This window comes from Mercenaria mercenaria, chromosome 10, assembly GCF_021730395.1.
Source record: "Mercenaria mercenaria strain notata chromosome 10, MADL_Memer_1, whole genome shotgun sequence".
In the NCBI taxonomy this organism is placed as follows: domain Eukaryota; kingdom Metazoa; phylum Mollusca; class Bivalvia; order Venerida; family Veneridae; genus Mercenaria; species Mercenaria mercenaria.
The window spans coordinates 23,922,543-23,935,200 of NC_069370.1; the positions used below are offsets into that span (position 1 = coordinate 23,922,543).

A 12,658-nucleotide genomic window follows, 5' to 3' on the forward strand; every position below is an offset into this window, starting at 1 on the left:
AGGCTGTATTTTTCAGTTGATCTTCATGAATTTTGGTCAGAATGATTGCCTTGATAAAATCTAGGTCGAGTTTGAACACGAGTCATCTAGGGTCAAAAACTAGGTCATATCTAAGAAAATGCTTGTTTTATCGCAAGAGACCAATTCTTTGGTCCAATCTTAATGAAAATTGGTCAGAATATTTGTTTCCATGAAATCACTAGGTCAAACATGTTTTACACTGTTATGGAGTGTTTCTTAGGTGAGCGACCTAGGGCCATCTTGGCCCTCTTGTTTTGCAGATGTGGTCAGTCGGTCGGTCGGAATGTAGACTAATCCGTTACAGGACGATAACTCAAGAACGCTTGGGCCTAGGATCATGAAAATTGATAGGGAGGTTGGTCATCATCAGCAGATGACCCCTATTGATTTTGAGATCAGTATGTCAAAGGTCAAGGTCACAGTAACTCTGAACAGTAATACAGTTTCCGGATGATAACTAAAGAACGCTTGGGCCTAGGATCATCAGAGATGATAGGGAGATTGGTCATGACCAGCAGATGACCCCTATTGTTTTTGAGGTCAATAGGTCAAAGTTCAAGGTCACAGTGACCCGGAACAGTTTAACCATTTCCGGATGATAATGCAAGAATGCTTAGGTCAAAGACCGTGAAAGTTGATAAGGAGGTTGGTCATCAACAGCAGATGACCCCTACTGATTTTGAGATCAGTAGGTCAAAGGTCAAGTTCACAGTGACCGGGAACAGTAAAATGGTTTCTGAATGATAACTCAAGAACACTTGGGCCTAGGATCAGGAAAATTGATGGGGAGCAGATGACCCATATTGAATTTGAGGTCATTAAGTCAAAGTTCAAGGTCTCATTGGCCAGGAACAATTAAACGGTTTCCGGAGATAACTGAAGAATGTTTGGGCCAAGGATCATGAAAGTTGATAGAGAGGTTAATCATGACCAGCAGATGACCCCTATTGATTTTGAGGTCAGTAGATCAAAGGTCAAGGTTACAGTGACTGACCCGTAACAGTTTAACCATTTCTGGATGATTACTTGAGAACACGGGCCTAGGATCATGAAACTTGATAGGGAGGTTTGTCATGACCCCTATAGATTTTGAGGTCAGTAGGCCAAAGATCAAGGTCACATTGACCCGGAATGTTAAACCCTTTCCGGATGATAACTTGAGAATCCTTGGGCCACGGATCACGAAACTTAATAGGGAGGTCGATTATGACCAGCAGATGACCCCTGTTGAATTTGAGGTCAATAGGTCAAAGGTCAAGGTAACATTGAATCAGAACAGTAGAACGTTTGTTTACAGCGAGCAAATAATTTGTTTCTTGTGCAATTACTGAATGTATCAAGGGGGGCATTTCGTGTTCTACAAGCTCTTGTTTTACATATTTTTGCAAATACTTTACAATTTGCTACTGAGGATATGTGGGGCAGGGGGAATAGTTTTTATAAAGAGGTTGCAAATTGTATAAAAAGTTATCTGATGTTTTGACTACTTTTAACTTTATCCATTAGACCTAAAAAGTGAATATTTTGTCAATATTAAACAATTTATTTGCAGTTGTGGCATTTTCCAACTTTCTGTCTAGCGGGTACAAGAATCATTATGTTGACGTTGCTCTCTCCTGTAGGGTTTGGTTGAAATCTGCCCATTAAGGTAGTTTTGCACGTTAGGATCGAACTTTTTTCTACAATGTAGAATTTGATCAAACTCTGATTTTTCAAAACTTCGGAATATACTAAGAAAATTCAGCAAATAAAAAAGATAGGGTCGTGTGCTTGATTTTTTGCTAGACTTATTTGAAAAATTTCGACCTCACACAAGTTTTCATAATGGGAGTCTATGGGAAAAACGCAATTTTCATAACATTTTCGCGAATAGAAGTATTTCTACAATGTAGATTTTAATGAAACTTCTCACAGTCATAAATAAACATATGGCCTATAATATTATGAAATTAAATGTATAGGTCCGTGGCTTATTTTTGAGATATTTGGCTACGATTAAAGTGAACCGCCTATTTCAAGCTAATTTTAAGACATTATTTTGAATTATTTAACGTGTAAGATGTTTTAATATCATAATTTAACTTTAGAAAGATAGTAACAGTGCCATTTTAATACATTAATTCACAGGTTGCCCTTAATTCATAAACTGATTTTCATTTCCGTATGCCGAATCCGGGCATTATTCTACGTTTTTCGGATAAGTGACGATACGCCATCACTTCCAATTTTTTAAACGTGCAGAACTACCTTAACATAAAAGTGGCCAAAACTTCAAAACATTTGACAATTCAAGGGCCATAATAAAATATCAATCTGATTATCGGAAAATGCAAACTTGCAAAATGAGGCATGGCACAGACCATTCTTGTAATGTTTGGTGGAAACCTGCTCTAAGAGAAGTGGCCAAAACATAAAGTGTTATGGATCTAGGGCCATAACTCCACTGAAAATCAGCAAACCAGAAAATGCAGATTATGCACAACTAGGTTTGGCAATGATCACTCTTGAAGTTATGTGTGAATCAATGCAGTGTTTGCAAGGACAAATGCTGTTATGCAGACGCAGACATACTAAACCAGTTCATCTTCCCCACTACATGCTGGGAGACAGACTTATGCTAGCCTCTAGTACTGTAATCAGCCGCCCCTTTTATCTCTTGATTTCTTTACACATAAATTTTGTCCTTTTTTATCTCCATTAACACAACAACTGCCCCTCTTTACATCCATTACTGTACTGTATAGTTACCTTTACTGCAAACCACTGTCCCTTTCTATCACCATACAGGTATCCCTCTCTACCACATTTACTGTGAACAGCTATCAAAACTCGAATCGCAGAGATGCAGCAAAATGGAGCATTCAGACCCTGTAAAAGCACTCTTAATCATGCAAGGGTAAGGCGGAGGTCGTGGGTTCAATCCCCTGCCGCGTCATACCAACAACATAAAAAATGGTACTAGTAGCTTCCTCGCTTGGCGCTCAGCATTAAGAGGATAGTGCTAAGACTTGTCAGCCCGGTGACAGTATAACGTGACTGGGTGGGGTATCATGCCAGGTGTCTACGGCGTGATATTCCAGCGAGGCAGCACTATAAAGTTGGGCATTGTGCTCCCTGCTACAAGTAGACACCGTCATTTATGACTGAAAATTTTTTGCGCGCACACACACACACACACACAGTCAATGGCTTTGATAGTAACAGAGATATTTGAATTCATCAAAAACTTTAACCAACAGCAACTTCGTCAGCGATGCTAACGCTGGGGCGAGTGCAATAGCTCTGCTTTTTCTTCAAAAACTCAAGCTAAAAATGCAAGGAAATACCTTAAAGTAACTGCATGTTGGTTTCAAATCACAGTGAAATACATTGTTGGCAGCATATTGCAATATACTGCTTTATCGTGACACCCTATTTGTTCTATTTCATTCATAATACAAAGCGGACGCTCTACCACTAGGCTACTGAGGCTACACCAGGAGAAATAATACCCATTTTCTGATTTGAATTTTGACAGAGTTATGCCCCTTTTTAACTTTGGTTAAAAATTTTGATAAAGTCAAATATCTCTGTTATTACCAAAGCTTTTGACTTGAAACTTAAAATAAGCTTTTACTGCCAAAGCTCTAATTCAGAGTCAAGCACTGAGAAAAGTTGAGCTTGCTGTCTTACGTAAGGACTGCTCTTGTTTCTTTGTCAAATGCGTTTTGCGAATTGCTGTTTTTTTTTTCATGGTTCGAATGAAATATTAGAGCTTTCCAAAAATTTAATCAGATAAATAAGAGTTCTGGGTCATGAAGGCACTTACAGCAGTTACCACATAAGTCCAATCTTCCTCTGAGTCATAGTATGACAAGGATTTAATGTAAACAACATGGCAGACAAAAGTGTCGGATTTGAAATTGTCGCAAACAAAAAGGTGAAGAGTGAAATCTGGTCTCATTTTGTGTTCAAATCTGACCTGAAGACAAAGAAAATTGTTGAAGGTATTGCAATCTGTCTGTTGTGCAGTGGTACTGTAAAATACAGTGGTACTTGAAAATGCATATCGACCGGCATCAGCTGATAGTGAAAACGAAAGTAGGACCTGTTGAGCCCGAATCTGTTAGGTCAGAGACGGGGTTTTAAAAGCAAAAAAAAACCTCCATGGTATGCTTGGAGCAAAATTTGCATTTAAGTCGGACCGTGCTGCTGCTATCACAAGTTCTACGCATATATACATTCCTGTAAACGCTCGATAAACGCTTGATGCCCCCCGGTGGCATCCTTGTTGATACAAAGCAACCTAAGTCCAAAACAAGGTCAAGTTCAAGGTCAAGGTCAAACTGAGGTCAGAAGATGAGGAATGGTCACAGGTTACATCTGCATTAGTATCAAGTCATTCTAGTAAGGGGTATTTATGCTAGACGAAACGGTCCCATTTGGTTAACCTCGTACGGACGGACGGTCAGACAAACAAACAAATGGACGGACGGACAGGACAATCACTATATGCCTCCCGCATCAGTAGATGCAGGGGGCATAAAAATCTCCAGTCATATCTCCAGTTTATGAAGCAATGTATTGTGGTATGTATTGCAATATGGCGATAACATATTGCAACATATTGTGGTACACTTCAGGCATATCGTGACACCTCTAAACAGCTGTATACACTCACATTGAGGAACACCTGTACACAGTAAAAGAGATAAAAGGTAACATATGCATATAGTAAAGGAAATAAAGAGTAACAGTAAAGAAGGTCGAATGGAGATAAGAGGAACAGGTGTATTCAATTAGGAAGATGGCGAGAAACAGTTGTAAAAGAGTTTTGAAGAGCTGTTTACAGTTACGGAGATAGACAAGGGCAGTTATTTACAGTAAAGGAGATAGCCAAGAGCCGCTGTATACAGTGAAGGAGATAAAGATGAACTGATGTATGGAAGAGAGAGACAAGAACTGGTGTATATAGTAAAGGAGATAGCCAGGAACCACTGTCTACAGTAAAGGAGATAGACAAGAACCACTGTTTACAGTAAAGGAGATAAACAAGAACCACTGTCTACAGTAAAGGAGATAGACAAGAACCACTGTATACAGTAAAGGAGATAGACAAGAACTGCTGTATACAGTAAAGGAGATAGACAAGAAAAGCTGTATACAGTAAAGGAGATAGACAAGAACTGCTGTATACAGTAGAGGAGATAGACACGAAGAAGGCAAGAACCACTGTATACAGTAAAGGAGATAGACAACAAGAGGGTCATGATGACCCTGGATCGCTCACCTGAGTAATATGAGCTACATGTTTCAAATGTCAAAATGATGATAAAATATTAAGAAAGTCAGTAGGTCACATTCATGGTCAATGAAATTCAGTTTTATGATTTGTGTGCAAAACTGTGTACGTCATCAAAATTTCAAGGCTGTATCTTAAAAGACAAGAAAGTAGGTCAGTAGGTCAAAGTCACAGTCAAGTGACATCATATTACTTGGGGTCATCAGGTAATTATAATTAAACAGTCTTGGAAATAGGATCAGATGATTTTTTAAGTATTTTTCCTATATAACTCACATAATAACTAAGCGACCCCAGGGCGGGGCCTCTTTTAAACCCAGGGGCATAATTTGAACAATTTTGGTAGACTACTAGACAATGCATCATACCAAATATCAAAAGCCTAGGTCGTATGGTTTCAGACAAGAAGATTTTTAAAGCTTTTTCCTATATAAGTCTATATAAAACTTGGGACCCCTTGGGCTCTTTTCACCCAAGGGGTACAATTTGAAGAATTTTGGTTAAGGACCATAAGACAATGCTTCAATCCAAATATCAAAGGTCTAAGTGTTGTGGTTTCAGACAAGAAGATTTTTAAACTTTTTTTTCCTATATAAGTCTATGTAAATCTTGGGACCCCCAGGGCAGGGCCATATTTGACCCTAGGGGGATAATTTGAACAATCTTGGTAAAGGACCACTAGATGATGCTACATACTAAATATCAAAGCCCTAGGCCATGTGGTTTTGTACAAGAAGATTTTCAAAGTTTTCCCTATATAAGTCTATATAAACCATGTGACCCCCAGGGCGGGGCCATATTTGACCGTAGGGGGATAATTTGAATAACCTTGGTAGTGGACCACTAGATGATGCTACATTCCAAATATCAAAGCCTTAGGCCATGTGGTTTTGTACAAGAAGATTTTCAAAGTTTTCCCTTATAAGTCTATATAAACCATGTGACCCCCAGGGCGGGGCCATATTTGACCCTACGGGGATAATTTGAAAAATTTTGGGAGAGGACCACTAGATGATGCTACACACCAGATATCAAAGCCCTAGGCCCTGTGGTTTTGGACAAGAAGATTTTTAAAGTTTTTCCTTTTGGTTGCCATGGCAACCAGAGTTCTGCATGGAATTCAATTCTTTGAACAGTTTTGAAAGGGGGCCACCCAAGGATCATTCCTGTGAAGTTTGGTGTAATTCTGCCCAGTGGTTTTCAAGAAGAAGATTTTTTTAGAAATTGTTGACGCACGACTGACGACAGACGACGCACAACAGACATCAAGCGGTCACAATAGCTCACCTTGTCACTTCGTGACAGGTGAGCGAATAAAAGCTGTATACAGTAAAGGAGATAGACAAGAACAGCTGTATACGGTAAAGGAGATAGTCAGGAACCACTGTCTACAGTAAAGGAGATAGACAAGAACCTTACTGTAGACAGTGGTTCTTGTTTATCTCCTTTACTGTAAACAGTGGTTCTTGTCTATCTCCTTTACTGTAGACAGTGGTTCTTGTCTATCTCCTTTACTGTAGACAGTGGTTCTTGTTTATCTCCTTTACTGTAAACAGTGGTTCTTGTCTATCTCCTTTACTGTAGACAGTGGTTCTTGTCTATCTCCTTTACTGTAGACAGTGGTTCCTGGCTATCTCCTTTACCGTAAAATGATATTTTGTGCACATGTTTATGGGATGGTACTTGAAAATGACTGAGCTAGCTGAAATGTTGACATTATAAAGCAAGTTGGAGATACAGAGTTTTTACTTTATTTTCATATCAAATCCAGCTCAATCCATTACAGTTTATCTGAGAGCTCTCTCTCTTTTACTAGGCTTGTTTCAATAAAAAAGTAACAATCTATGGTAATGGTATTAACACAACTGCAGTTGCATTGAACCAGGAAAATATTCCATTGCTCTGAACGTTGTTCTGAATTCATGAATGTCTAAAATGAGATTTCTTAAATAGAGTTTATTTTTTATCATTAATAATACTTCAATAACTGTCTTCTAAGAATAATTTTTCCAAGATCATACAAATTATTTTTATATGAATTTTCTGACACAATGACTTTACCAATTCATCACAACTTCTTTTCTGTGTAACCCTAGGCACATTTGCACAATTCAATAATTCTCTTATATCCTCATACATTCACAGATTTAAGAGTTCATGATTTAGCTTCCTCTACCGCCCCTGCCTCCTTAACCTCCTCTACCTCGTCACTCGACAGACGTAGACTCTGGTTCTTGTAAACTAATGGCAGCCATTCTGGCACGATTTTATCGTGAATTCTCCATTTACCATACAGGTCAACAATGTTTTTCTCAAACACAACAAAGTCTAGAACATCTTTTTCCAAAAGTGGGCTGCCATACATTAGCCGTCCAAACTGGTCATACATTGCTAGTTTCTGTAATGAAAAAGTAAGTATCTTTTATTGAGCTGTATGAATTCAAAGTCCAAAACTTACTCATTCCATACTAACATTTTTCCTGATTTTCTTATCAAACCTTAGCCACTGTGTTTTAGTACAGGTGTAAGCAGTCAGGTGAATTCTGTTCAAGTTTTCAATGTTATTAAGATTATATATCAGTGGTAGATAAATTGTGTTCAGTGTTCAATATTATTAAGGTAATAACTGTCCTTTAAGCAGTTAAATATTAAATTCACAAAGATATTCACATGAAGTCAACCTTTCCTACCCAAAACCCTCGTTTAACACAATCAGTTGAATTAAATCAAGAGAGCCCTTGGCCCTTAAAAGGGGTCAAGTACAATCATTTGAAGAAAATGAGAGAAGGCTATACAAGGACGCTAGGTGTAATTTTGGCCAGCAGTTTCAGAGAAGATGTTAAAATTAAAACATTGAAAACAGACCCCGGACCGTCTGCCTATAGTAATACCTCACCCTCCACCAATGATTCAGGTGAGCTAAAAAGCACTTGAGCAGCTTTGTTCTAACCCCTCAAATTGCAAAACACTGGAAGGTCCTAGGTCTTTGTTTTGATACCAGTATCATTAAAGTAATCCCACAACCTAGAAATGTAATATTCTAGGTTGTGTGATAAACCTTTATGTCTGTTCTTTGTCTAAATGTTGACCATAGTGATCAGAATACTCTAGTTTCATACACTGTACTCCTGCTGCATGATATTGCGAATTGTTTGTTTTTTCAAACTGTAATATAATGCAAACTGTGCAGACATGAAAATACCAATGTCATTCCAATAACAGCCCCATTACACAGGAACCTACAAGTTCAATTGAATGCACATCAGATCAATACTTCATTGTGCAATGAGAAACACTAATACAATGATACAAAGAAGAAGGTCATGAGGCCCTATTAAGCTGCACACCTGACCTATACCTTTTGTCCTTACTTCTGCCCAAATTTGGTGAACATCCATCCAGTGGATCATGAGAAGAAGTTGTTTAAAGATTTTTTTCTTTTCTATTTTAAGCTGTGGTGGTCCTTAATTTCAGTCATGTAGAACCATTTGAAAAACATATGCAAGGTCTATCTAGGAACGATACAGAAAATCGATGCCGTTATTGATGAGTTAAGGTCATTAATATTCATTTTTCTATTTTAAGCTCTGGTAGCTCCTAAGGCAGTCAAGTTACCATTCATATAAACTTGATAAAGGTCCATGCTAGCATGCTAAAGATTAATGGGCGAGATCCATCAAACATTCATGAGAAGAAGTTTCAATTTAAATGTGTTTTTTTTTCTGTTTTTAGCTCCATTGGCCCCTTCAATGAAGCATTACCATTTGAACAACCATGATAAAGGTCAATCTTATGATACTACTGACCAAGTTTGCTTAACATCCATCAAGTAGTTTATGAGAAAAAGTCCTTTAAAGGCTTTTCAATTTTTAGCTCTGGTGTCCAATAAAAGAGGTCAAATGGAAACATTTGAATTAACTTGAGAGAAATCCACCCAAGGATAAAAAAACAAATTCAGGGAAGATCCTTCCAGAAAGGTGGATTAAGCTGGCATATTATGCTTTATGAAATTTCATTCAATATATTTTTAAAAGCTGTATTACCATCCTTAGTGAAATGAGTCAACAACAGTTTTAATGTTTACATTCTAGAAGTCATATTTTTGGTCCAGTCTAAACTAAACTTGGTCCAAAGGTATCTCTAGATTAGTAGTATTGTGTTTAACCTACTGTACATGTACTAACACAGCAGTTAACAAAAATCATTTTCAACATATTTGTTATAATTTTAAAATTTAATCTATTTATTGTATAGATAAAACTATAGATTTATAACTGGGTTTATATCTGAGATTATCTCATACACCTATTACAGTACACCTATTACAGAAGTTAAACATTTTTTAATCAAGTCATTAAGTTTTTTTTATAAAGTGACTCTTCAGTGTAACTGATAATGTAACTGACGTCAGTAAATATTTTTTTTCCAGACATTATGAAATGCCATGTGTTCAACCTGGGGTTACCCTTTGCATTTTTTATTTAATTTGTTATTCTTCTTAGCTTTTCTGATTTATTTTTTTCTTTATGTTTACAATGAATCACAGGAATAAATATGTATCACAACTGAACAATATGAAAATAAGTAAAATTTACAAGAAAATCATGAACAGTGATGTTTTGGGGGAAAAAATATGGAAGAAAAGAAATGCCACTTTCATGGTTCAATTTATTTATTTTATTTATTTGGGTTTTACGGCGCACCAACACAGTACAGCTTATATGGCGCCAAACAGGACTACAAATTTTGGTTTCATATCTCATTTACATCGAAATAAAAACATGAGGTATGGAATCAAAATTTGCATACCTTCTGGAATCACAGAGTTACAGCAAAACCAAGTGTTAAGACCCTATTAGTCACCTTTTACAATCATGCAAGGGTAAGGCAGTGGTTCCAATTCTTTTCATACACAGATCGTCCCAGAATTCACGGTTCAAACCTACACCCTTGCTGTAGTCACTACCCTGAGACAACATCCCTACCAACTACACTAATAGGCTGACCACTGTAAACTGAGTTCAGTATCAAACTATGTTACATTCTCAATGTAACATCACTCTTACATATGAAAATTTATATTTTTATTCCCAAATTACATTATGAATCAGCTGAGACCAAATGGATTTTCCAATGGTCAAATTAATAGAGTATGAAATGAATGGATTTTCATGGTTCAGTCTTAAAAATAAGTATTTATTATTATTATTTCATTTATGTAACAAAATCAAAATTGCATTAATGAAAAAAATATGCATTTGACACTTCAGATCATGTGCACTATTTTTCAGGAATCCCAAATTACTTATAGTTTCTCCTGTACTTAAGATACGTATAAGTGAGTCAAAAATTTTGAAAATCTCTGCTTGCTGATTGGGTGTTTAGACTAGCTACAAACTCCACAAACTAACAAGATAATTAACTGTGTCATTTATGTGCAATAACATTTTTTTCGATGTTCTTATAATGAAGAATACATTAAACCATAAAGCCAAACAATTACTGCAACAGAATACCCAAGCTTGCATGTCTATATACCTTATATATAATGTACTGACAGTCTCCAGTTCTAATTTGGTTTTAAATTTTTGGAAGTAATTGATATACACCATACATTCTTTTGTATTAAGTAAGTCAAACAGAATGATAAAATACCAGTATTGTAATGCAAACAGCTTTAAGACAATGAGTTAATTGATAAAGTTGTGAACTAATTACACATGGTTAATTATGACTAGAAACTGAGATGTCAGTATCAGTATTTGACATTTCAATATACCCTGTCAATAAACAACCTGATCAAATTTTCATCTGCTTGGACCAAATGTTGGCAGGACAAAAAAGCTGGTATGTCATAAAACGCTTAATTTGTGTATGAGGGAGAGCAGACCACTCTAGTGCAGGAGCAATTTCATAGTTTGTGGAGGCAAGGAGGGTGGCCATGCACCTGAACTTGTTCATAAAATTGTATGCCCTGAAACATTTTAGGAAAAAAATGTTCTTATCACTCACAAAAGACAACAACTCATATAAGCTGCATTTGTTAATAAAGTCATATCGTGATATCTAACTATTCTCTCAGTGTAAAATCATTAACTTCCATTGGGGGGGGGGATAATTTATGTAGCATTTTACCACTATCAGAATGTTTGGGGTAACATGAAAACTCAAAAATTTCAGTTTTCAACAAGGTGACAGTGGATTTCATAGATTGGTAGAAAAGATGGTAGTTCTGCACATTTGATAAACCAGACGTAATTGCATTACGTCACTTGTTTGCATAATAAAGCCTAAACTCCAGATACAAAAATGAAAAATCAATTTATGAATTAATGGGAACCCGTGAGTTGATTTATTATAATGACAATGATACCATCTTTCTAAAGATAAAATATAGTAAGATATATATGTTACTTAATTCCAAATAATGTCTTACAATCAGCGCGAAATGTGCAGAACTCTGATCATGGGCAAATATCTCAAAAACAAGCAAAACCACCTATACAATTTATTTCACCATATTATAAACCATGTATTTATTCGGGATTGGCAGAAGTTTCATTAAAATCTACAATGTAGAGAAATTTCTATTTGCAAAACTGTTTTAAACAAGAGCTGTCCGTAAGACAGCCAAGCTCGACTATTCGAAATATTGACCCAGAAGCAGGAAAATATTACCCAAAAAAGTTAAATATCAAAAGAGTTTTAAGTTCAAAAGGGGGAATAATTTGACCAAAATGCATATCAGTTATGGGACTTGCTGCTATCAACTAGTTTTATAACCCCGAAGGCACATGAGAAGTTTCAATTCAATATCTGCATTAGTTTTGGAGATAGTAACTTGCATGTAAAACTTTAACCAGAATTTTCAAAGTCCAAAAGGGGGCATAATTTGCCCAAAATACATGCCAGAGTTTTGGGACTTGATCCAGTGAGGTTAGTAATTGATCTAGAAAAAGAAAAAATAAGTTTCAAATCTATATGCTTTTAGTAATAGCTGTATGTACTTGCACGCAAAACTTCAACCAGAATTTTCTAAGTCCAAAAGGGGGCATAATTTGGCCAAAATGAAAGTCAGAGTTATGGGACTTGATCCTATCAACTAGTTTATAACCCCGAAGACACATGTGAAGTTTCAAATCAATATCTGCATTATTTTGGAGATATAACTTGCATGTAAAACTTTAACCAAAATTTTCTAAGTCTAAAAGGGGGCATAATTTGCTCAAAAAACATGTCAGAGTTATGGGACTTGACCCAGTGAGGTTGGTAATTGATCTAGAAAAAGAAAAAATAAGTTTTAAATCTATATGCCCTTTTAGAAATAGTTGTATGTACTTGCACGCAAACTTTAAC

At 36.4% G+C, this 12,658-nt stretch overlaps 1 protein-coding gene across 1 annotated transcript in view; it reads right to left on the minus strand.

Annotated features, from left to right (window-relative positions):
- Window positions 1-7,037: 7,037 nt before the first annotated feature.
- LOC123559643 (probable 39S ribosomal protein L45, mitochondrial) overlaps window positions 7,038-12,658 on the minus strand; it is a 33,538-nt gene continuing 27,917 nt past the window's right edge. The window contains exon 8 of the mRNA XM_045351616.2: window positions 7,038-7,700. Coding sequence (XP_045207551.2) covers window positions 7,458-7,700 — 243 coding nt within the window. The 3' untranslated portion in view covers window positions 7,038-7,457. The remainder of the gene's footprint in view (window positions 7,701-12,658) is intronic.